Source organism: Microcebus murinus, chromosome 1 (assembly GCF_040939455.1).
Source record: "Microcebus murinus isolate Inina chromosome 1, M.murinus_Inina_mat1.0, whole genome shotgun sequence".
Classification (NCBI taxonomy): domain Eukaryota; kingdom Metazoa; phylum Chordata; class Mammalia; order Primates; family Cheirogaleidae; genus Microcebus; species Microcebus murinus.
Genome location: NC_134104.1, coordinates 154,178,541 through 154,202,707, shown reverse-complemented (window position 1 = coordinate 154,202,707; position 24,167 = coordinate 154,178,541). Strand labels below are relative to the sequence as shown.

The 24,167-nt window shown below is 56.8% G+C and overlaps 2 protein-coding genes across 2 annotated transcripts in view; both read left to right on the top strand.

Annotated features, from left to right (window-relative positions):
* Positions 1-15,816, top strand: part of CELSR3 (cadherin EGF LAG seven-pass G-type receptor 3) — a 37,288-nt gene extending 21,472 nt beyond the window's left edge. The window contains 22 exon segments of the mRNA XM_076007459.1: positions 967-1,852; positions 4,533-4,539; positions 7,839-7,990; positions 8,073-8,212; positions 8,387-8,497; positions 9,049-9,194; positions 9,376-9,540; positions 9,618-9,770; positions 10,101-10,183; positions 10,261-10,408; positions 10,684-10,797; positions 10,930-11,007; positions 11,296-11,391; positions 11,476-11,582; positions 11,730-11,799; positions 12,811-12,903; positions 12,987-13,094; positions 13,528-13,620; positions 14,510-14,689; positions 14,846-14,900; positions 15,156-15,292; positions 15,533-15,816. Of these exon segments, the coding sequence (XP_075863574.1) occupies positions 967-1,852; positions 4,533-4,539; positions 7,839-7,990; positions 8,073-8,212; positions 8,387-8,497; positions 9,049-9,194; positions 9,376-9,540; positions 9,618-9,770; positions 10,101-10,183; positions 10,261-10,408; positions 10,684-10,797; positions 10,930-11,007; positions 11,296-11,391; positions 11,476-11,582; positions 11,730-11,799; positions 12,811-12,903; positions 12,987-13,094; positions 13,528-13,620; positions 14,510-14,689; positions 14,846-14,900; positions 15,156-15,292; positions 15,533-15,547 (3,137 nt within the window). The 3' untranslated portion in view covers positions 15,548-15,816.
* A 1,728-nt stretch (positions 15,817-17,544) lies between these two features.
* Positions 17,545-18,615, top strand: TMEM89 (transmembrane protein 89). Its single transcript, XM_012771656.3, has 2 exons — positions 17,545-18,004; positions 18,417-18,615. Exons 1-2 carry the CDS (start codon positions 17,708-17,710, stop codon positions 18,606-18,608), a joined length of 489 nt encoding a protein of 162 aa, XP_012627110.1. The 5' UTR covers positions 17,545-17,707; the 3' UTR covers positions 18,609-18,615.
* Positions 18,616-24,167: the final 5,552 nt, after the last annotated feature.

Below are 24,167 nucleotides of genomic sequence, written 5' to 3'. Positions count from 1 at the left end.
GGAACCCTGAGGGCTGCCCATGCCCTGACCCCTGGAGCCATCAGGTTCCTCCATTTCCAGTCTCCATCCACCCCCAGTTAAGGCAAGGGGGCTTATCAGGAACCCCTCCCTGGTGGCTCCACTGATCTCTGGGGACATGCCCTCCTTTTCCCATTTCTGCTCACTGGGAACAGCCAGAGATTCAAGGGTCATTAGGGTCAGGCATCACTGAGTCTGGGCCACAGGGGTCATGAGTCACTGGGGTCAACCCAGAGGCTCCTGTAACCTACCCTGATCCAGGGCATTTCAGCTTCCTGTTCCAAACTGAGAGCTCCTCTTCCTCTGATCAGGGGGTTTCTGCTTCTCTAGCCTGCTTCATAGTCTCCTTGTCCTGACCCGGGAGTTCCTATCTTCCCATACCCTGGCTGGCACTACAGGGACCTCAGGGGCCACTCCTGCCCCAATCCAAGGGATTCCTCCCCTTCCTCCAACCCCAGTATACAGGAGCTGCTGCCTCCCAGATCCCAGAGTCCCTGCTCTGATCTGAAAGGTTTCTGCCCCTTACCCTGCTTTCTAGTGTCCCCCAGAGGTTGTCCCTGCCCCAACTTGAGCTTTCTGCCATCATCCTATGTATCACAGAGACCCTGGGAACTTCTCTTGCTCCAACCCAGGGGATTCCTGCACCTTTGACCCAGGCCTCATTGCCAGGACCTGAGGGCTGCCCCCTCTGACCCGAGGGAGAGGTTGCCCTACCCCTGCACCACGGGGCCTGCCCATGACCTGATCTAGAGCGTCACTGCCTCCCCACTCTGACCCCTGTCTTGCTGCCTCTCTGGGACCCCTAGGGTTGCCTTTGCCCATCCCCAGTGGGTTCCTGCCCCCAACCCTGAGTCAGGGATCCCAGGGGCTGCCACATGCCTAGGCGCGGGAATTCCTGCCTGTCCTCCCCACATACACACCTTGTCCCCCATTTTGTTCCTGCTCTAGGTATCCTGAAGAACCGGCTGCAATACCCACTGGTGCCACAGACCCGAGGTGCCCCTGAGCTGTCCTGGTGCCGTGCAGCCACCTTGGGCCACCGTGCTGTGCCAGCTGCCTCTTATGGTCGCATCTATGCAGGTGGGGGCACAGGCAGCCTTTCACAGCCAGCCAGTCGCTACTCTTCCCGAGAACAGCTGGACCTGCTCCTCCGGCGGCAACTGAGCCGAGAGCGACTAGAGGAGGCCCCTGCCCCTATTCTGCGTCCCCTGAGCCGGCCAGGTTCCCAAGAACGTGTGGACGCTGTGCCAGGCCGCCTGGAGCCCAGAAATCGGGGCAGCACCCTGCCACGGAGGCAGCCACCCCGGGACTACCCTGGCGCCGTGGCTGGCCGCTTCGGGTCACGGGATGCGCTGGACTTAGGGGCACCTCGAGAGTGGTTGAGCACGCTGCCCCCTCCCCGCCGCACCCGGGACCTTGACCCACAGCCCCCCCCTCTGCCCCTGTCTCCTCAGCGGCAACTCTCAAGAGACCCTCTCTTGCCATCCCGGCCCCTGGACTCCCTGTCTAGGAGCTCGAACTCTCGGGAGCGGCTGGACCAGGCGCCTAGCCGGCACCCCTCACGAGAAGCTCTCGGGCCACCCCCACAGCTGCTCAGAGCTAGGGAGGACCCAGCCAGGGGCCCCAGCCATGGCCCCTCCACGGAGCAGCTGGACATTCTCTCCTCTATCCTCGCGTCCTTCAACTCCTCGGCCCTCTCCTCTGTGCAGTCCTCAAGCACACCCTCGGGCCCCCACACCACTGCCACGCCTTCTGCCACAGCCTCTGCGCTTGGGCCCTCCACACCACGCTCTGCCACCTCTCACAGCATCTCAGAGCTGTCACCGGACTCAGAGTAAGCATCGTGCTGCCACTCGCTCACACCCTTCTCAGCTTAGGGCAACCTCCTGTGTACCCTGCTCCGTGTTCTGCCAGTTAATAGAGTGAGGGTTGGCAGCCAGGTGTGGCCTACCCCAGGCTGGGCACAGAAATCTGGCAGGAAATGGGGGTATGACCAGCAGGGACATGCCAGCCAAATGACAGGGGCCAGCCACCCTTCCCTGCACCTCCCAGGCTAAGGATAGATAGGTGCCTTCCAAGGGCTTGAGCTAGCGCAGGCAGAGGACAGGGATCAAGGCCTAGAAGTGGAGGTAATCTGATGAGTGCAAGGGGCAGGGGAGGGAGGAGGCTTGGCTTAGGAGGTTGTATGCGATAAGGAGGGACTGGAGGTTGTGCCAGGATATGCCAGGTGAAGAGCTAACTTTGTAGAGGGGAAATCATTCGTTCATTGGTTTCTTCAGTCAATATGAAGGTCTTCCTGCCGTGGGCACTGTGGGGTGGGGCTCACGGGAGCTGAGTTGGGACCTGGCGCATCTCAGGTGCCGGTGGGCATCTGTGGGGGAGGAGACGGCAGATGGACCTGGGAAGTAGCTGCATGCACAGGAGCCAGAGAAGGAGTGGTGGGGTGGGAGGAACCAAGAGTCGTCAGGTCTTGAAAGCCAAAAGGACAGGTGAGTTTGAAGGAGAACAAATAGGTGGTCAAGCTTATAGGGTAAGAGATGGCTTTGGGGGAAGGGGCCCCCCGGGGTGGGGAAGGGACCAAAAGAACTGAGCAGAACCCAATGTTGGGAGAGGACAAAGGAAGGTGGGAGGAGAAAGGGGTTTGGGGGCCTGAGGCTCCAGAGCGATGCTGGGGGTGCAGATGAGAGGGAGCTGACTCCTCACCTGGGTCCCCCTGTGGTCTAGCCTTGGGGTCTGGCTGTATGTGAGAGGGGCTGGGGACTGAGCAGGGGTTCAGGCTCTGGAGTCACACAGGTCTGAGTCTTAAGTTCTATGTCTCACCTTATAAGCTGTGGGCCTTGGAAGGGTATAAGCCTCTCTGAGCCTCAGTTTCCTCATCTGTAAAACGGGTCTGTAGTAACAAACTCAAATGTGGAGAGTTATGAGACAATGTCAAGTGCTTAACATAGCATCTGTACATAGTAGGTGCTTTGGAAGCACTTAGAGAACAGACCTAGGTGGCGGAGGAGCCTTGTGATGAGTCTGGGGGTGCAGAATGGATGGGGTGGGCATGAGGGGGCACGAGGGTCTGGGGCTGAGAAGCAGGGGTAATGGCAGGGGCGTTGGGAGGTGGACCAGGCCAGGACTGGTGGGGGAGGCCAGAGCCACCTGAGTCCTCTCAGCGTCCACCTTTGGTTTCTACCCACAACTCCACAGAGTTCCCAGAAGTGAGGGGCACTCCTGAGGGGCCAGCGGTGCAGACGAGGAACAGCTGAGGGCGATGGAGGATTTGGGCTGACAGAAGAGACTCCAAGAGTTGGGGGCTGATCCCAAGGCAGCCTCTGCCCCCTACCCTACACAGCTCTGCCCCCTGAGGTTATGAGGTTCCATGCGCATCTGTGAGCATGCGTGTGACAGATGCAGGGATGGGGAAACTGAAGGGAGGACTTTTATATGTTTTGTACCTTTGTAACCAGAGAGATATGCTTATGTTATTTTTCAGCTTTTCTGTCTCCCAGAGGTCCGAGGCTGGGCTGGGAGGGGGAGGGGGACAGAGGAAGAGAGGCAGAGTTTGGCCCCATGTGGGTCCCTAGCAAACCATATGCTCTTACTGGGGTGGAGTCAGACAGGTGGGACAGAGCCTTTCCTACCCTCCCCCTACCTGCAAGGTGGATCTGAATATTGCCAGGGGCCCAAGTACAAAATTGTTCCTTGTTTTTCCTTGAACACCCCAAAGGCCAAACTTCTAGGGCTGGGGTTTGGTCTTGGAAACGGGTCCTCTGGCTTCCTCATGGGGGCTTGCTCATGCCTCCCCTCCCTGTGGATATGTGTGTTTATTATGTGGAGTCCTTGCCACTTACTGCCTTATGACCTAGGACTGATGCTGTAGGGTGCTGGTGGAGCAGCAGATGTCGTGTTTACAGAGCAAGGCTTCCCTGGCTCCCATGGGGGCTCAGGCCTCTAGTCCGACATTCCTGCAGAGGGTGGGGGAGGGGTTGTTCACCTGCCCCTGCCCCTGCTGTGAGCAAAAGTTGTCTGTGGTGCCATTTGACTCCCTGACTCTGCCCCCTGCTAAAATTTGCTCTGAAGGGTAGGTTGGGAGGGTGAGCAAGGGGATCAGAAACAAGGGAATTCAAGACCCAGAATGTAGGTGCCACTGCCTCTGAGTTTACAGGACCCTCCCTGGCCCTTGGCACCGGGCTGCAGGAAGCGACTCAGTTCCACTCCTCCTTTATTCCCTTAAAAAGGGAAACATGACTGTTAGGACCCTGTTCACAAAGCTCTCACTTTTGTTACTTTGTCTGATGTCCAGAACTGGGACTTTAAATTTTTGTTGCTTTGTTTACAGGTAGAGATTTAAAAAAATTTTTTTTACCTTTGTTTACAACTTAAAACTTTGAACTTTTACACTTTGTTTACAGTTGTGAATGTTTTTTCCCCCCTTTGTTTACAAGTAAAAGGTAGGGAAAGTGGGAGAGGGGCTTGGAGGACCCACCTGTGAGGACCCTGGACCTGGCCATCTTGAGCTCTCCCAGGCCAAAGGTCAGCCCTAAGTCCCCTGTTTAACAGCAGATCCAGGGGGCCTCAAGAGTAGGCACCCTTTTACCACAGGGGACTGTGGTTGTATAGGGCTGGGGGTGGTCTTATAGACACCCCCCCACCCCATGCATACTCCTAGGAGGCAGTTTCCTAGGAGATTAAAAATTGTACTTCACTGACTGGTGCCAAATCCCACCAGCCAGGACCCAAGCTCTCCTTACCCAGAATGATCCCAGCCCTTGAAGGGCTGAGTGGCCTGCTAAGGGTGGGAGGGTGTCCTTGCTATGGCCTAGGTTTTGTAGATGCCCCTCCCTGGGGGTGCCCCCCTCCAGCCCAGCGGTCCCCTTTCCTGTCTGTGTAAATTGTTCCGTGAAGCCGCGCTCTGTTTTGGGAATAAACTTCTATAGAAAACAGTTGTTGCCTCTTTCTGTTGTGGGGTGCAGGATGGTGACTGTGAATGCTTCAGGCCAGACTGACCTTTGGGAGGAATCTGAGCCCCCTCCAAGAATATCCAGCTATTTTTAGCCCATTTCATCCTAGATTTGGACCAAGTTCCCATCTTTCACCCTGAAACCTCGGCCCTCACCTTGTAATTGGGGCCTAAAGTGCTGGGAGTAAGGTGCCAAAGGAAGCTTCCTCTTGGTCAAGGCAGTGGGCATGAGGACATCCTAAGTCTTTGGGACCTGCAGCCCTGGCCTGGCGTTTTATGCCCTGGCTAGGGGTCATGACACTAGGGGTCACTAACATCACTGACCCCCACCAGCCTCTCTGACTTGGAGCTGGCCAGGATGACACGTCCCCCCTCGGGTCAGGCAGGAACCTTCCAGGCGCAGGCACGGAATCAATGCCAGGGCCAGGCCGAGTTTTGTGCAGGGGGAGGGGAGAAATGGGAGATGGAGGAGGGGATCCTTGCAGCTTCATTTCTGGCCTGGGTGGTCAGAGCTGAAGAGGAGGCCCTGGGGACCATCTCAGAAACAAGCCTAGCTTCAGAGGGAAAGCCTGAGGGTGGCGCCCTAAGCTGGCTGCTTGAGAAGCCCCACAGACCTGAATCCCCCACCAAGAGTTAAGGCTGGGTTATTAGACACACCCCAAGGCCTCCAGACCACTCGAGGTTTCCCCTCCCCATTCCACGGGTACCGTGCGCAAAGCCAAGACCGAAAAGCAGCTCCATCCCACACGGGGCTGGGGGCGCGGCTACAGCCAGCCCAGCGCTGGTCCTTAGTTCCAGTTCTGCAGTCCCACCGGGCTCCCGGGCAGAGGGCTGGGCGAGCCGCGATGGTGAGTGCGAGCCAGACCTCCGGGGAGGAAGGAGTTAAATCTTCGGTCTCGGGGTTCTGGGGGCCGGGAAGCGTCCCTTAGACCCCGCCCCCGCACGCCGATTGGCCCAAGCCTTCCCTGTGCTGCCCCAGGATTAGTCCCCGCGAGCGCGCGGCCGGCCTTGCAGCTGCCCCAGCGCCGCCTTCCGGCGCGTAGCGGCCCGGAGCTGGAGCTGTTAGGAGCAGCTACCGGGCGCGTGCGAGCCACGGGGCTGTCGGAGGCGTCCGGGTGAGTGCAGGGCGCGGTCCGGGTTCTCCGTGTCCGCGAGGTGCGGGCCCTGCGTGAGCGCCAGACCTGGAGCAGGCATCTCCCGCCTGCGATCGCCTCTTTGTCGATTTTCTGCAGGCGGCTGCCAGTCGGCAGCCAGGGATGGGGGTGGGAGCCGGCGCGACCCCAGCCCCTGCGGGTTGTGCGGGTAGCTGCTGGGGTGCTGCCCGAGGGCTAACCGGGGGCCGCAGGGAGCCAGCAGCGTGCAGAAAAGCTCTGGCTGGGGCGCGTGGGGGCCTAGAGGTTGCTGCAAAAGAGTCTCCGGCCGGGGCCCGTGGGTTAACTGCTTTCACCTGGGGCCCGGGTCAACCCAGATGTACACCTGACCGAGGAGTGAGCTCTCTGGCCCTTCTGGCTGTACCTTCCTAGAGGGAGGGGCCAACGATCTAGGCTTCGCCCTCTGGGCGCGGGTCCAGCGTTGTCCGTTGTCCGGGAGGGAGTCCTTGAAAAAGACCTAAGCGACTCACTGAGGAGGGGAGTGAGTGGAGCCTCTAAGATTTGGAGATAGCGGTGCCAAGAATCTCTGAGGATCTTCCTCGCTCCCACTCCACTGTCTCCTCTAACCGGGACATCCAGTTTAGAAGCCCTTCCCAGGTGAGTTCCTGTCCCTCAGGTGCGATTCTCTCCCCAGCTCAGAGCTTCCCCCAAATCACAACTTTCCCGATAGGTGAAAGCTTCCCCAACAGGCTAGAGCTTTCCCCAGCTAACATCCCTGCTGTGAGATATATTCCCAGGTGAGTACTTTCTCCCAGTCCCCCCTCTCCTGGGGGGAGCCTCCCCCCAGGTCAGAGTTCCCTTAGATGAGAGTAACTCCCAGGTAAGAACCTCCCCCTGGGTCTCCTGTCCCAGGTGAGATCTTTCTCCCACTTCAGTTAGGAGCCTCTGGACAGATAAGAGGTCTTGCCTGGGTGGTGAAAGTTTTCCTGGCAAGTCAGAGTTCCCTCTAGGTGAGATTCCCCTGAGAACTCCTATTCCCAGGTGAAATCTTTCTGCTGCATCAAGTGGGCACTTCCCTTTCTAGCTAGGAGCCTCTTTCCCTCTAGGTGAGAGCTTCCCCCTTCTCCTCAGGTGAGAGGCATCCCTTGGTTTTCCCAGACTAGGCCTGAGCTGTCTAAATCTGAACCCTAGGGCTGGAGGCCCAGGGGCAACCTTGGCCCCAACACATTCCTTCCCATAGAGGGGAGAGTCTCATCTGGAGGCCTGAGGCTTGGAGAGGGAGTTGCTTGAAGAACTGGACCGCTGGTTTGCTGGATCTCTTCCCTGAGTGTGTTCTCAGCCAGCCAGCACTGGGCTCCTGGGGTAGCTGAATAAGAATGTGGGGACCAGACACAGACTAGCTGGGGGAAGACAAGGAGCTGGGAGAAAGGGGCTAGGAGGGGTGGCCAGCCTTGGACCCAGAGCAAAATGCTCAGGGCTGGGCAGCCACACCTGGGCTGAAGGTGAGAGTCATGTTCATCCTGCTGTGCTCATCTTGCTGCCCCTTGTTGGGGGACTTTGGCCCAGAAAGAGGCTTCCATCAGCCAAAGTTCAGGTACTGCCCCTGCTTGGGCGTGGGCATGGGGCCCACAGGGGCAGGCTGGGACTGGACCTACTGTACCTTGATCTTGGGGCCTGGAAAAATCAGGTAGGTGACTCTTTGGTCCCAGGTGGAGGTGTGGGGGAGGTTGGATCAGGGGTGTGCTCACTTTATCTGTGTGGTCTCACCACCCCATGGCAAGAACGTGCAGGTACAGCTGTCTGCAACGCAGGCAATGGAGCTGCAGAGGCGAGACTACCGCATGGAACGGCCACTGCTGAACCAGGAGCAGCTGGAGGAGCTGGGGCACTGGAGCTCAGCACCTAGGACCCGTCAGTGGCGAATCTGGTTTCAGTAAGGCCAAGAGTGGAGGTCTGGGGGCTCTGGCAGGGCCTGAGTAGCCCCTGTCCCCGATACTTACCCCTCATGTCCTCAGGTGCTCCCATGCCCGAGCCCGTGCCCTTCTGCTCCAACGCCTTCCAGTTTTGGTCTGGTTACCCCGGTATCCCGTGCGTGACTGGCTCCTGGGTGACTTGTTATCTGGCCTGAGTGTGGCCATCATGCAGCTTCCACAGGGTGAGCCTCTTCTAGGCCTTGGCCTGGAAGCCTTGTGGTCTGTGAACCCCCCAAACCTGGAGCCACGGCCTCTGACCCTGGAACTGTGGCACCTGAGGATTCCCAGGGCTGGGATTCCCCTACCCTTTTGAGACCCTGGCTTCCAAGCCTGCATCACTACACTCCCACCCCCAGGCTTGGCCTACGCTCTCCTGGCTGGGTTGCCCCCTGTGTATGGCCTCTACAGCTCCTTCTACCCCGTCTTCATCTACTTCCTGTTTGGTACTTCCCGGCACATCTCTGTGGGTAAGCGGAGTCAGGCCTACCCTTCAGGAGGGTGTCCACATCCACCATGGAGGACAGTGAAAGGAAGGGCTGGGAGGGCAGAAGAGCTTGGGGAAGAGTGCAGGGTCACTGGGAGGCTAGCCCAGGGGTCATCCCCAGGCAGGACTAAGACCACAGATTCAAGGTACCTCAAAGCCCTGGCTCCGGGAAAATATGAGTGAGTGCAGCAGGTTGAGGGGCATGGAGCTTGGCAGAGGCCTGACCAGCCTGAGGCAGGCCCTCGCCCCTTCCCCACTCCATAGAGAGCCTCTGTGTCCCTGGGCCAGACAGGTGGGACAGGGTGGGTGATGCAGGGCCAGCATTTCTAGTCAACCTTAAGAGCCTGTGAGCTCAAGGTTCACTCTTGACCCTGGCCATTCCTAACCACCAGCGCTTCTCCACCTTATTTGTACAGCCGTATTCTGAGGATGTTTGTCCAGAACTGGATGTCTCTTGGCCTCTCTCTTAAGACCAGAGCTCGAGAGTATGGCAGTGTCCTCTCCCTTTCAGACTTGCCCTGACTATCCCTGCAGGGACCTTTGCTATCATGTCTGTGATGGTGGGCAGTGTGACAGAATCCTTGGCCCCAGCCACGAACTCCACGGTCAACGAGACGACCACAGATGCCGCCCGGGTGCAGCTGGCCTCCACGCTCAGCGTCCTGGTCGGCCTCTTCCAGGTGTGGAGCAGTCGGGAGTACGTGCTCCCCGCACCCCTGCCGTTCCCCTGAGTGTCTGCCCAGCTCCACCCTCCTCCTCCTCTGCTGTCCACTCGTCCCCTCTGATCCCACATGCCCTGGGCTTCTCTTCAGTCACCCCTGGGACCCCTGCCTCCCTTGACTATGCCTGGCCACTTCACAGGTGGGGCTGGGCCTGGTCCACTTCGGCTTTGTGGTCACCTACCTGTCAGAGCCTCTGGTCCGTGGCTATACCACAGCTGCGTCTGTGCAGGTCTTCGTCTCGCAGCTCAAGTATGTGTTTGGCCTCCAACTGAACAGCTACTCTGGGCCACTGTCCCTCATCTATGTGAGTGGGGGAGGGAGGAGGGATGGGTAGGTGTGCCCCATGGCCTTGAGTGCGGGCTGTGACCTGCCTCTCCACAGACAGTGCTGGAGGTCTGCTGGAAGCTGCCCCAGAGTGTGGTCGGCACCGTGGTCACTGCAGTTGTGGCGGGGGTGGTGCTTGTGATGGTGAAGCTGTTGAATGACAAGCTGCAGCGGCATCTGCCTGTGCCAATACCCGGGGAACTGCTCACGGTGCGGGTGCCAGGAGCGGGGGTGCGGGTGACAGGCCAGGATGGTCCCTGCCACGTGGGGAGCCTCCGGGTGTCTGAGGGCCAGCGGGAGTGAGCTCGGGGGAGCATTCCAGGTGTGAGGGAGCCCTGTGGCAGTGTCTTCCTACCCCTGACAGCATCTCCCCTGCCCAAAATGGCGTTGTCTATGTCACCCCGCCAATGACTCCATCCCACCCCTCTGAAGAAGATTTTGTCCCGGTGGCTCCCTCCTCACCTCAGGGGGGTTTATTCACCCCCCTCCAACCCGACTCTGATGCCAGCACCTCCCTCCCCGACCCTGTTCTCCCAACAGCTCATCGGGGCCACAGGCATCTCCTATGGCGTGGGCCTGCAGCACAGATTTGGGGTAGATGTCGTGGGCAACATCCCTCCAGGGTGAGCTCCGGGCAGGCCAGGGAGGGTTGGACAGCCAGGCCAGGACCTTCCTTTGGCCTCACAGACGCTTTCCACAGGCTGGTGGCCCCAGTGGCCCCCAGCCCCCAGCTGTTCGCAAAGCTCGTGGGAAACGCCTTTGCCATCGCTGTGGTGGGGTTCGCCATCGCCATCTCGCTGGGGAAGATCTTCGCCCTGAGGCATGGCTACCGGGTGGACAGCAACCAGGTCTGGGTGACGTGGGGCATGTGAGAGACATCCAGGTGTACGGGGCCTCCAGGGACAGGGGGAGGGAAGGCCAGGTGGGACACAGGGAAATAGCAGAAGTGCAGGGGCCACGGGGGGGACTGAGGGTGGGAGAACAGGATCTATGTGGGACAGCACCCAGTCTTTGGGGGCGATTACGTGGGGATGGAGGTTGGGGATGCATAGGCCGAGGCACAGCGGGACAGTGACCAGGCACTTCAAGGAAGTCTCCTCACATCCATGTTCCCCTCCACCAGGAACTGGTTGCCCTCGGCCTCAGTAACCTCATCGGGGGCATCTTCCAGTGCTTTCCTGTGAGTTGCTCCATGTCTCGGAGCCTGGTGCAGGAGAGCGCCGGGGGCAACACGCAGGTGGGCTGTGGGTGCGGGTGCGGGTGCGGGTGTGCCTCTGCCTCTGTGTACACGCTGCTTTGCCAGTGCGCACACTGCTCCCCCCACCCCTGCTCCCTCCAACTGCCTCACCCCTGCTGCCCCACCCAACAGGTTGCTGGAGCTGTGTCTTCCCTTTTTATCCTCCTGGTCATCCTCAAACTTGGGGAACTCTTCAAAGACCTGCCCAAGGTAAGACCCCAGCTCACCCAGCCGGGCTACAGGTCCTTGGCCAGGTGAGGGGCGAGGATACAAGGTTACATCCTGTTTCTTAAGGGTGAGATCTTTGGGGTGAGATTTGGAGTCAAGGGTCAGGGGTTGAACCTTTCAGAGATCCAATTTGTTAGGATCAGGGGGTGGGTGCTACTTAGTGTCAGTTGGGGTTCTACCCAACTTGAGGTGAGTCTGGGTCATGCCTGGGTGGTCAGGTTGTCAGCATCTGGGCACCTCTCAATGGCCCCTGGCGACATTCCCCCCCAGGCAGTGCTAGCAGCCACCATTATCGTGAACCTGAAGGGCATGCTGATGCAGTTCGCAGACGTGTGCTCCCTCTGGAAGGCTAACCGAGCGGATCTGGTGAGAGGCCTGGGCAGCCCGGGCTGGGATTCAGGGCCTCAGCCCCAAGCTCCACTGAAGTAGACCACTGCCCTCTGTTCTCAGCTCATCTGGCTGGTGACCTTTGTGGCCACCATCCTGCTGAACCTGGACCTTGGCCTGGCAGTTGCCATAGTCTTTTCCCTGCTGCTCCTGGTGGTCCGGACACAGCTGTGAGTCAGCCTCGTCAGTCCCCCTGTTCCAGCTAGTCAGGGGGCTCCACACCGCCTCCCCTCAGCTGTCCCCACATCTCTGGGGACTTCAGGCTCCTTCGTACCCCCTTGTTGCTCCCTCTTCTTGAACTCACTCTCTCCCCACAGGCCCCACTACTCTGTCCTGGGGCGTTTGCCAGACACGGACATTTACAGAGACGTGGCCGAGTACTCAGAGGTGAGCAGCGGGGGCTGTGCAGGAGGGCAGCGTGGGTGGGTGGGTGGGGTGGACAGAATGGGCCTTTGTCAGTCCTTCCACACCTGGCCAGGATGTGGGGGCTGAGGCACTTTGGGTTTGATCCTTGGAATTTCAAGGGAGGAATTGGGGTTTCAGACCCCACCAGGGGTCTAAGGGGCTGCAAAGGGGCAGAGGAAGAGTGGGCAGAGCTGGGTCTGGGGACACAGAGAAGGGTCTGCCTTGGAGGCAGCAGCATAGGCCCCATCCTGTGGAGCCAGAGGGGCAGGGTCCTAGGGTACCAGGATGGAGGGGGACTGTTTCTTGATATGATCAGTGGGGTTGCTAAGTCCCCAGTCATTCATTTACCCCCTGAGAAATCTTGGGCCAGGTGCTGGGAACATAGGTGGAGGACTCTGGAATAAAACAAGCCCATTCCCTCTAACATGGAGTCTTGAAGGCTGAGCACGGTGGGACTGGGCAGCTTGAGGGTAGGAACCAAGGGACCGAGATGTGGGAAAGGACACAAGGGGAGCAGCCCAGCTGGATGGAAATTAGCTCCCACATCGTGCAGGGCCTGATGCCAAGCAGAGACTGGGCTGTGTGTGGAGTGGGTGGGAGTGGGGGAAGGTCTGGTTGGGATGACAGGAGATGTGTGTAGGAAAGAGACCATGGGGCAGGGGCTGGAGACCCAACAGGAGGGCTGAGAGCCTCTGAAAGCTGGCCTGGGTAGTGGCAGAAGGGCGGGAGAGGTGTGGGCTCTGCCCTGGAGGAAGCGCTGCTGAGGGCCTGGGCAGGGGAGAGGAGGGAGCAGGGGGTCAGGATGACACGACCAGGCTCCCACACTTGTGGCCCAAGCCTCTGAGAGGGCATGGGCCGTAGGCAGGGGCAGAACGTTGGGTGGTGGCATTGGGTGGTGGTGGCCCCCTGGCACTCCTGGGGAGGGGAGGTTAGAGAACAGGTGCAGCAGAGGGAGAGGAGGGCTCAGCTGCCCCAACCCTGCTCTGTCCCCAGGCCAAGGAGGTCCCGGGCGTGAAGATCTTCCGCTCCTCAGCCACAGTGTACTTTGCCAATGCCGAGCTCTACAGTGATGCGCTGAAACAGAGGGTGAGGCATGGGGTCCCCAGGGTGGGCGTCAGGGCCTCGCCTCCCCGCAGCGCCCACCCCACTTCCCTGACATTTGCCCCCAGTGTGGCGTGGACGTGGACCACCTCATCTCCCGGAAGAAGAAGCTGCTCAAGAAGCAGGAGAAGCTAAAGCTGAAGCAACTGCAGAAAGAGAAGCAGCTCCTGAAACAGGCAGGGCCCCGTTAGCTGGCGACTCCGACCCCTGCCTGCGCTCGGCCTCTCCCCTCTGCCCTGCTGTGGGCCCAGCCTTTCTCCCAGCCTCCTGACTCCTCGGCCACCCCTCCCCTCCTCCCCCTTTCTCCCTCTTGCCCCCAGCGACCCTGCCTCCCACGCCTGGCAGGTCAGGGCTCTGGGTGGTGGTTTGTTTTTCTCCCATCTCCCAAACCAGGGACAGTGTGGGCCATCATGGTCCTCTTCCATTTTATGGCTGTTCCTAGAACTGGTCAGAACCCTGCAGCCTTCAGCCTGGCTGCCCTGGGTCCCCTGCTTTGGGTCCTGGGCTGCCTACCTTCTGTCAAAGCCAGGGGCAACACCAGGCCTGCCTGGCATGGCTGTCAGGGCAGCTGGGATAGCTCCTTCCCGTTCCCGCTCTTCCCTGGCCTAGGCTGCCTCCTCCAAGGGCGCCTCAGTTTCCGTTAATGTCAACAGCAGCCTCGAAGACATAAAGAGCAATGATGTGGAGGACTCCAAGGCCAAGGTAAGGCCAGAAGTGGGAGAGGAGGGCCCAGACATAAGTATCCATAGGTGTCCCAAGAGGAAAGCTGTGGGCTTTGTGGGCATTGTGCTGGTAGCAGGAGGAATGGGGTGATGGATCAGATCCTCTGTGAGGACATATCTAGTGGTATGCCTTAGAATTTTGCTTGTGGCCCTCTTGTCTAGTATCTCAGGCCTAGATGAAGACCTTGAATTTGTAGATGCCACAAGACCCCACAGTCTGTGCTCATGGGTAGAGGGAAGGGATTTGATATATGGGGAAAAAACTTAGGGGTCAAAGCCAGGTGCAGTGGCACATGCCTGTAGTCCCAGCTACTCAGGAGGCTGAGGCGGAAGGACGGCTTGAGATCAGGAGGTTTATTTTTTTGTCCCCCCAACCCTATTGAGGCCAGGAGTTTGAATCCAGCCCAGGCAACATAGTGAGACTCTGCCTCAAAAAACCTTAGGGGTCAAAGGGGATGCCAAGCTCAATGAGAGACTCAGACAAGGCAGGGTGCCCAGGTGCCCATGTGTGAGTGTGTGCACATGAACGCATGTGTCTATTCTGGTCTGCTCTGGGCCCCCTACCCACTCCACCCTGGCTGGCTGAGGATGTGACAGTCTCCTAGTGCTCTCCCTGTGTCCTTATTTAGCCTGGGCCCAGGAGGTAACAGAACAGTGTATGCATGTCTGGGTGTGCTCTCCTGCATGTCCCCGTGTGTCTGTCCTTCCTGTCTTGGCTGCCCCATGTCTGTGTCATGTCTCATGTGTGACCCCATCTGTATGTGTTTATGTACGGGCCCCCACATCTGGCCTGTGTGTCCTGCATGTCTGTGCACATTCCCTGCCCTCACCCTGTCTGGGTGGCCGTTGTGGCATGTCTGGCTTTCCAGCAGGTGAGCCCAGGGGATAAGCTGGAAGACACAGCGGCCAATGGTCAAGAAGATGCCAAGGCCCCAGACATGTCCACACTGAAGGCCCTGGGCCTGCCTCAGCCGGATTTCCATAGCCTCGTCCTGGACTTGGGTGCCCTCTCCTTTGTGGACACCGTGTGCCTCAAGAGCCTGAAGAACGTAAGGGCTGGGCCTGGCTGAGGCCCCTCAAGCCCCATAACTTGCCCTGAGAGCCCTGACCCTCTGGTTCCCCAAACTCTCCGAGCTCCCCTTTTATACTCCGCCCCCAAGCCTGCCTGAGCCTCCCTCTGAGTCCAGCCCCCTTTTCTGCGGCAGATTTTCCATGACTTCCGGGAGATCGAGGTGGAGGTGTACATGGCGGCCTGCCACAGTGCGTGCGGTGGGGGCAGCAGCGGGATCTGGGAAGGGGGCGGGACTCTTGGCCAATGAAAAGGTCTGCCAGGCAGCACAAGGAGAAAGTCTCTGAAACTGGAGGTCAGAGGTATCCTCGGAGGCAGGAGTGACTGGGGTTCAGCTGTAGCCTCGGGGTGGTGGTCGGGGCGATGGGGTCAAGGCATTCTGCTGGTTCCTGGGGCTGGGTTCCTGGTGGCTCTGAGAGTCAGGGAGGCCTACTCCTTGCCTGCAGGCCCTGTGGTCGCCCAGCTTGAGGCCGGACATTTCTTCGATGCATCCATCACTAAGAAGCATCTCTTTGCCTCTGTCCATGACGCTGTCACCTTTGCCCTACAACACCCGAGATCTGGCCCCGACAGCGCTGTTCTGGTGAGCTGACCTCTGAGCTGTTGAACTCTTTTTTGTTAATCTGTTGCTTGTCCTCACCCTGGCCCCAACTCCAAGAAGTCTGTCCTGGTGACCACGGCTCTGCCGCCAGTGGACCCACTGCCTTCCCCTCCTGCCTCTGGATACAGCTGCTCCAGGGGGCAGGGGTTGCTTTCCCAGGGCTGGGGGTTGGTATGTGCCCTTTGGAAACCGACTGGAGCCTCCCCTCCTCTGCCCATTCAGGCCACCAAACTCTGACCATGCTGCCACCCTGCCTGAGACCACCTACCTCTGGAGGCTGTGACGAGGCACCCTTGAGAAGTCTCCCATCCTTGGGCTGCCTCCAGGTGCCACCCAGGAGTCCCCTCCATGCAAACACACACATAACTCAGGGATGGAGGCCCTTGGACTCCACGTCAGCGCTCCGGGCCTGGGACAGGGTACTGCAGTGAGGCTGGCACTGCCCAGATGCGGGGAGGGAGCTGCTGCACATTTTCAGCTGCCAGAGTAAAGATTTTTCTGCCCAACTGCAGGCTCTGCCGTGGCTTGGTGTGGGCTTGGTGGTGGGTGGTCCACAGCTCTGGCTCCTGGCCCTTCTATGCCCCAGTTGGTTCAGAAGCTGGGGAGAAGATTCAAGGATGGTCAGGCAGGGAGAGTACAGAGGAGGAGAGCTGGGGGCATCCCAGGTTCAGGTTTCCCGCAGCCAAGTGCGGCCCGTGTCCTCAGCTGTGAAAGAGCTGGAGCCAGAGCTGCTCTCAGGAATAGTCCATTCTCAGGGATACCCGACGAGGTGTAGGGCAGGACAGGTGCCACTGGGCAGCCCCTGGAGGGTGCAGAGTGAACACCTGAGCAGCCAGCTGAGGAAGAACAGCTGTTCACCATTTAAAAATAAGAATAAGCGTGATCGGTTTTCTGGGAAGAATGCTTGTTCATAGAATTAGATCATCCGGCCTTGGCAGCGCACTGTCAGCCAAGAAGCATGTGTTGATTTCTGCTATAAAGCGCCAACTTCTGGGCATGTGGCCTGGCGGGCCGGGGGCTTTGGACCAGCTCCGCACTGGTGATAGCAAGGGGGGGGCGGTGCTTGTGTCCTCTGGGCCTGCGAGCTCAGCAGTAGAGCGGGGGTGGTAGCAGGGCCTGCTTCACGGGTTGCTTGTTATTCCATGAGCAAATGCCAGGAAATGTTTAGAACAGGGCTGGGCAGGGGTCCCTGCTCAAAACACGTGAGCTTTGCTGTTCATCAGGTACTGACCAGATGCCAGGTCTGTGCTGGGCGCTGGGCATGGCCCTGAGAGTAGACAGAGGTCGCCCTGCCCTCCAAATCACTGTGGCAGCCTTGCCCAGCCCTGCGTTATCGCGGCCTGTGTCAGCGCCTGGCACTCAGCTAGGAAGTCGGAGCTTTTCATCTGCTCTGTCACGCCACGTCCCGGCACCAGGCACAGTGCCTGGCGGCTGCTCAGCAAATATTAATCTATCGAAACTCATTTGCTGGATTGGGAGGCAGACCTCAAGCAAGAAGGTGCAGGTACTTAGAAACGTGTTGAAGTAAATAAAGCAGGGTCACATGAGAGAGAAGGGACTGTGTTACCCAAGATGGTCGCGGGAGGCAGGCTTAGGGAGCAGGTGACACTTGACCTGAAACTCCAGCTGTGAGAAGGTGACTTTCCAGGAGTGGGAAACAGCGCTGCTGGCACAGGGAGCAGCAGGTGTGCTCAGGGAGGCCGTGGGAGCAGGGGAGGAGACTCCCAGCCTTCAGGCTTTGTTTGGATAGTGAGGGGAGTGTGGGCTTTGACCGCATCCTTGAGCGATCACCCTGCTGCCACGTGGACTGTGGGCTGGGGCCGCTCGTAGGAACCAGCGAGCAGCTCAGTTGTACTGGCCTTAGTCAGCCTGGGGGTGCTGCCCGTGGAGAGCAGCAGGCTGCAGGGGCTGTAGGGTGTTTGGATTTTAGGGGTTGGATCAGGGGTCCTCAAACTTTTTAAACAGGGGGCCAGTTCACTGTCCCTCAGACCATTGGAGGGCCGTTGGAGAGTGAGTACAGTGCACATTCCACACATGCGCACTGTGGGCCCGGGACCAGTTGGCTGCTAAGCAGGACAGGCAGCTGCGGCAAAAACACCCGTGGGGCCAGATAAATGTCCTCAGTGGGCCGCATGTGGTCCACGGGCCAGAGTTTGAGGACCCCTGGGTTGGATGATGAGTGAGGAGGCGGCAGGTGTGGGAGGAACAGTCCCTCAGCCCTGGGCCAGCCAGGCCAACTGGGAGCGTGGGAACCAGGCCCCAGGCCTGCCATTCACACCCAGCCCTGGAGCCCAGCCCTCTGCCCCTTCCATTTCCTAGCCAGGCTGGAACCTGCTCCCGGGGGAGGGGCGTTTGCCCGTTGCCAGGTGCCCAGGTTCCGCCGCACTAGCCACAGCCATGCTGCCCATGCTGCCCGTGCTGCCCGTGCTGCTCCTGCTGGCGACGGCTGCCCCCAGCCACGCCTGGTCACGGCCCCTCTGGTACCAGGTGGGGCTGGATTTGCAGCCCTGGGGGTGCCAGCCGAGCAACATGAACGGCTGCGGGACCAGCCTGGGCTGCCCTGGCTATTGGATGGACCTGGGAACGAACCACATGTACCCCGTGGCTGGGGTCACGCTCACCACCACCATGATGATGCTGGTGGTCAGCCGCCGGGTGCTGCAGCGGCGGCGCCTACAGGCCACCAAGGTTGAGGTGAGCACAACTCTCCTCTGTCGCCTCTGCTTATACCCAGTGGGCCTGTCCCCTCTGCCCAGCCCTTCCCCATCTGCCTATCTTGGGGCCTGTGGGTCCCCTGCTCACGCCCCATCGTCCCTGCGTCGGTCCACATGTCTCTAAGGGACCCACGTCCACCACCCGTCAGTTCCCGACCCTTCCCCACAGCAGTACCCTGCCCTACCTGTCCCCGTCAGTGCCCCATTTTCATCCAGCCCCCACAGGCCCCGTGACCACCCTAGCCCACAGAGACACTCAGCGATCTTCCATCGCCCTGTCTCCTTACCATCTCCTCCGGGCACTGCCCCGCACCCTCCTCCCCAGCTGCGTTGCTGCCCCTCGCCGCACCTCTGCCTGTCCCTCCACTCTCCCTCCTGCCTCTTGGTCCTAGTCTCAGCACCCGAAGGTGACCACTGAACCCTGTGGACCCTGGAAACGGCAGGCCCCAATCTCAGACCGCACTATACTGCTCGGAGTCCTGCACATGCTGGATGCCCTCCTGGTCCATATCGAGAGCCACCTACGGCGCCTAGCCACCCAGCAGCAAATCCAAATAAAGGGGACTTCCACCCAGAGTGGGTGACCTCGCACATGCCTGTCTTTGCCTGATGGCCAGCGGGGCGGGGATGGCCTGAGGCCCTGGGCCAGGGCTCAAGCCTGTGCGTCTGTTCCCTCCAGGCCTGTCTGGACCCTGTGTCCCCTTTCCACTCTTGTAGCCAGCAGACCTGTTGAGGCCTTGGTGCCCAGGATGGGTGAGCAGGGGAGGCCCAGGCTGGCCCACCCAGCTCACCCTTCCTCCCTAAGGATCCCACCCACAAACACAACTGCTCCTCTGGCCTGACCAGCACCGGGGATCCCCAGTGTGGCAGAAGACTTGACCACCAGGGCAGACTTGGGGGTTCAGGGAGGGCTGCCCAGAGGAGGTGACAACCTGGCTGAATCCTGAGGAGGAATGGGTGTGGGGAAGCATATTCAGGTGCGGGTGTCATTCCGAGCAGAGGCCATGTGCTGAGTTTGGTACTCTGCACACACTGCTGAGTGGGCAGTGCCCATCACACGGGGCCTCGAGTGCCAAGTGAGGATCAGGGGCTTCTCCAGTGCACGGGGGGAACTGAGGAGGGGCATGGTCAGCTGAGAAGGTGGGTGGGGGCAATGGTGAGGCTGGAGCCAGACCCCAAGGGTCTCTGATAGGGGACTGAGCGCCATGGGTCCCCACTCACTGTGGGGTCCCACCACTCCTTTGAATCACCCACCCTTGTCCCCATCTCAGGGAAGTTTACAGGGGAGCTGTCCTCATGACTTTAGTCCTGCCACCAGAAAGGCATCTGGCTCTGGTTTCCTTCTTCCCTGGCCCCGTGAGGCCCTTCCCCAGGGTGTCAGCCACTCTGGGTCTTCAACAGCAGCTACTCTGCAGATCCTTGGCTCCTGCCTGGCCCCCCAGCTCATGCCCAGCAGCCCCAACTGCCTTTTTTTTTTCTGAGACAGAGTCTCACTGTGTTGCCCAGGCTAGAATGCCGTGGTGTCAGCCTAGCTCACAGCAACCTCAAACTCCTCGGCTCAAGCGATCCTCCTGCCTCAGCCTCCCAAGTAGCTGGGACTACGGGCAGGTGCCATCATGCCCGGCTGATTTTTTCTATATCAGTTGGCCAATTAATTTCTATTTATAGTAGAGACGGGGTCTCACTCTTGCTCAGGCTGGTTTTGAACTCCTGACCTCGAGCAAACCGCCTGCCTCAGCCTCCCAGAGTGCTAGGATTACAGGCGTGAGCCACCGCGCCCAGCCCCCAACTGCCTTTATTGCTACGACAGCCTCAGACAAGCTCCAACGCCTTAGTGTTGCTTGCTCCAAGGCCCCTGGAAGAGGAACGAGGGCCAAACCTCCCCAAAGGGTCCTCACTCCTTCCTCCCTTCCTTCTCTCCAGGTGATCCAGGGTGAGCTGGGCCTGAGGCATATGCATTTTTAGGGTCCTGTTTTAAAAAAAGACTACAACATTATGAATTCAAAAATAGAAACAGAAGTGAATTAAAATAATGAGAAAAGCTGGGCACGGTGGCTGGCACCTATAATCCTAGCACTTTGGGAGGCTGAGGTGGGAGGATCGCTGGAACCCAGGAGTTTGAGGTTGCTGTGAGCTATGATGATGCCACTGCACTCTAGCCAGGGCAACACCGTGAGACTCTGTCTCAAAAAAAAACCCAAAAATTGCAACTGAACACCCCTCCTTACAACCCCCCACCCCTTCATATTAAAAAAAAACAAAACACTTTTGTGCATTAAATGATACTATCAAGAATAGACAGCCCCCCAAAAGGGAATATGTTTACAAATCATATATATAATAGGAGATTAATATCTGGATAATATAAAGAACTTCCATGACTCAATAACAAAAAGACAAACAACCCAATTAAAATATGGGCAGCCAGGCACGGTGGCATGTGCTTGTAGTCCCAGCTACTAGAGAGGCTGAGTGGGGAGGATCTCTTAAACCCAGGAGTTCAAGTCCCGCTTGGGCAGCATAGTAAGACTCCCTTTCTGGAAAAAAAAAAAAAAAAAAAAACTGGGCAAAAGACTTGAATAGATTTCTCTAAATAAGATATATAAATGACCAATAAGCTTATGCAAAGATGCTCAATATCACTAGTCATTAGAGAAATGTAAATCAAAACTCAATGAGATGCCAATGCATACCCTTTGGGATGGCTGTCTTTAAAAACAAAACGAAACAAAAAGAAAATAATGGTGAGGATGTAAAGAAATCAGAAGCCGGCCAGGCGCGGTGGCTCACACCTATAATCCTAGCACTCTGGGAGGCTGAGGCAGGCGGATTGCTTGAGGTCAGGAGTTCAAACGAAACCAGCCTGAGCAAGAGCGAGACTCTGTCTCTACCGTAAATAGAAAGAAATTAATTGGCCAACTAATATATATAGAAAAAATTAGCCGGGCATGGTGGCACATTCCTGTTGTCCCCGCCACTCAGGAGGCTGAGGCAGGATGATCATTTGAGCCCAGGAGTTTGAGGTTGCTGTGAGCCAGGCTGACGCCATGGCGCTCACTCTAGCCTGGGCAACAAAGTGAGACTCAAAAAAAAAAAAAGAAAAAGAAATTGGAAGTTTTGTGGGAAACAATTTGGTGGTTCCTCAAAAAGCTAACCATAGGCGGGGCGCAGTGGCTCATGCCTGTAACCCTAGCTCTCTGGGAGGCCGAGGTGGGCGGATTGCTCGAGGTCAGGAGTTCGAAACCAGCCTGAGCAAGAGCGAGACCCGTCTCTACTATAAAATAGAAAGAAATTAATTGGCCAACTAATATATATAGAAAAAATTAGCCAGGCATGGTGGTGCATGCCTGTAGTCCCAGCTACTCGGGAGGCTGAGGCAGCAGGATTGCTTGAGCCCAGGAGTTTTAGGTTGCTGTGAGCTAGGCTGACACCACGGCACTCACTCTAGCCTGGGCAACAAAGCGAGACTCTGTATCAAAAAAAAAAAAAAAAAAAAGCTAACCATAGAATTAGCATATGATCCCGCAATTCTGCTCCTAGGTATATACCAAAAGGATTGAAAGCAGGGACTCAAACAGATACTTGTATGTAAATGTTTACTGCAGCATTGTTCACAATAGCCAAAGTCAGTAAACTTAAATGTCTATCAACAGATGAATGGATAAACAAAATGTGGTATCTACAGACAATGAAATACATTATTCAGCTATAAAACTAGTGAAATTTTGATACACACTACAACATAAATAAGCCTTGAAGACATTATGCTAAATGAAATTAACACAAAAGGACAAATACTTTTACTTACCTGAATTACTTACAATAGGCAAATTCACAGAAATAGAAAGTAGAATAGAGGTTACCAGGGGCTTGGGGAAAGGCAGAAATGATAAGTTATTCCTTTTGTTTTTTTTGAGATAAAGTCTCACTCCATTGCCCTGAGTAGAGTGCTGTGGAGTCAGCCTAGCTCACAGCAACCTCAAACTCCTGGGCTCAAGTGATCCTGCTGTTTCAGCCTCCCAAGTAGCTGCAACTACAGGTGCGCACCATGGCGCCAGGCTAATTTTTATATTTTTAGTAGAGACAGGGGTCTCACTCTTGCTCAGTGCTGGTCTCGAACTCCAGAGCTCAAGCAATCCTCCCGCCTTAGCCTCCCAGAATGCTAGGATTATAGGCATGAGCCACTGTGCCCAGCCATGAGTTATTTCTACAGATTTTCTGTTTGGGATGATGAAAAAGTTCCAGAAATAGAGAATGGTGATGATTGTACAACATTGTGAATGTACTTAATGTCACTGAATTATATATTTAATAATGATTAAAGCATTATATTTGATGTTATGTATATTCCAGTAAACTTTAAAAAATAACATAAAAAGAAAAATATGGAAGAATAGACAGGTGAATGTATCAAACAAAATATTGAGTAAGAAGGGTAAGGTGAGTGGCAGCGCCCTCCCAGACAGAGCACAGCCCTTGTAGACCTGGCACAAGTTTGAGAATCTCTGGGACAATAAAGGTGCCTCAGAGACAGATTGAGAAAGGAGGCCTGGTTAGGAAATGGTGTTTCAAAATTTAGCTTGCCATTTAGGGGAAAAGAGGATATTCTGACCTTACCTCACTTCACATACCAAGTAAATTACAAAAGATCAATGAGTCACTGAAGACTGTTGCCAGATCGTTGCAATGGCCACTGCTTTTACTGGACCTTTTAGTAACATTTCTTTTTCTGATCAGCCTCTTGAAACTCATCCCTCCCTGGGTGCCTACAGCACCGCACTTCCTGGTTGTCTCCCTGGCCTTCCCGTCTCACCCTAGGATAGCAGTGGAGGTGGGGAGGGAGGACAGGGGACTGGATTTAGAAATTATTTGGAACGGGACTTGCTGAAGGACTGGGTGTGGATTGTGAGAGCAAAGAGGCAAGGATGACTCACTCCTACATTTCTAGCCTGAGCAACTGGGTTAATGGAAGTGTCACGTACGGAGATGAAGACAGTTATGGGAGGAAAAGGTTTGGGAGGCAGAGGGAAGAGTTCAACTTCAGCCATACTTAATGTGAGATGTCTGTTGGCCATCCAGGGGCGACAGGCAGCATGCTGATGGGAACACAAGAGCCATCAGTACACGTATGGACAGCACTGAAGCTGTGAGGCTGGACAGGAACAAGGAAGGGAAGGGGTGTCAGGACAGAGCCCTGGGCCCTAGTCGTGTAGAGGCAAGGAGGTGGGACAAGAACATGGAGCAGGTACCGCAGGGCCCCAGGGCCCAGGTGCCCACCCCAGAAGTAGCCAACATTCAGGAGGGTCTGGAAACACAGAAGCAACCAGGTTTATTTATTTTCCCCCTTTTCTTTGCAAGTAGCAATAATAATAATTATTATTATTTTATCACTGCTAATAGTTATGTAACAATTACTCTATGCCAGGCTGCGTTCTATACTTTGTCTTTTTTTTCCTCCCCGAAGAGGATATGGAGAAACGGAGGGACACATGTGCTTTAGCAGATTCTGCCAAACAGTATTCCATAGCTCCCCTTCTTTGAATTCAATTTGCTACAGCAGCTCACAAAACTCAGGGAAATACTTACATTTGCTGTTTTTTTATAAAGGATATTACAAAAGACACAGATGAGGAGATGCATAAGGCAAGGCGAGGTGTAGGGGAAGGGGGACGGGGCTTCCATGCCCTCCCTGGGCCTGCCACCCTTTAGGAACTTTCACGTGTTGGCCTATTGGGAAGCTCTCCAACTTGGTCCTCTTGGGCCTTTCATGGAGACTTTATTAGATAGACACAATTGACAACCATGTAGAAATGGGATTGGACAAAAAGGGTATTTTCTAATGTGAATAGACTGAGTGGGCAAACCCAGGAAGGCCTGTCTGTTCCGATTCTTCTTGGCCTCTCTGAGCCGCATTCCTTCTTGGAGGGTATGGGGCGGGACTCCTTCTGAAATGGGACCTTATGACCTACCATCAGACAAGGCAGGTCAGAGAATTTCTTTATAGCCAACTCCAAGACAGAAAGGTAGGGGAAGATTCCTGCCTTGGGGAGAGAAAGGAGCAGCTGATAGGAGGGCAGTAGAAGGTCAGAGAGAGATTCTGTTTTCTGAGGCCTAAAGTGACTCAACATTATAATAAAAGACTA

Excerpts from the sequence above, each read along its gene's own strand:
- TMEM89 (XM_012771656.3), top strand. The coding sequence starts at position 17,708 with ATGCTGCCCATGCTGCCCGTGCTGCCCGTGCTGCTCCTGCTGGCGACG. Across the intron at positions 18,005-18,416 it reads TACAGGCCACCAAGGTTGAG|TCTCAGCACCCGAAGGTGAC; the intron begins GTGAGCACAACT and ends TCTTGGTCCTAG.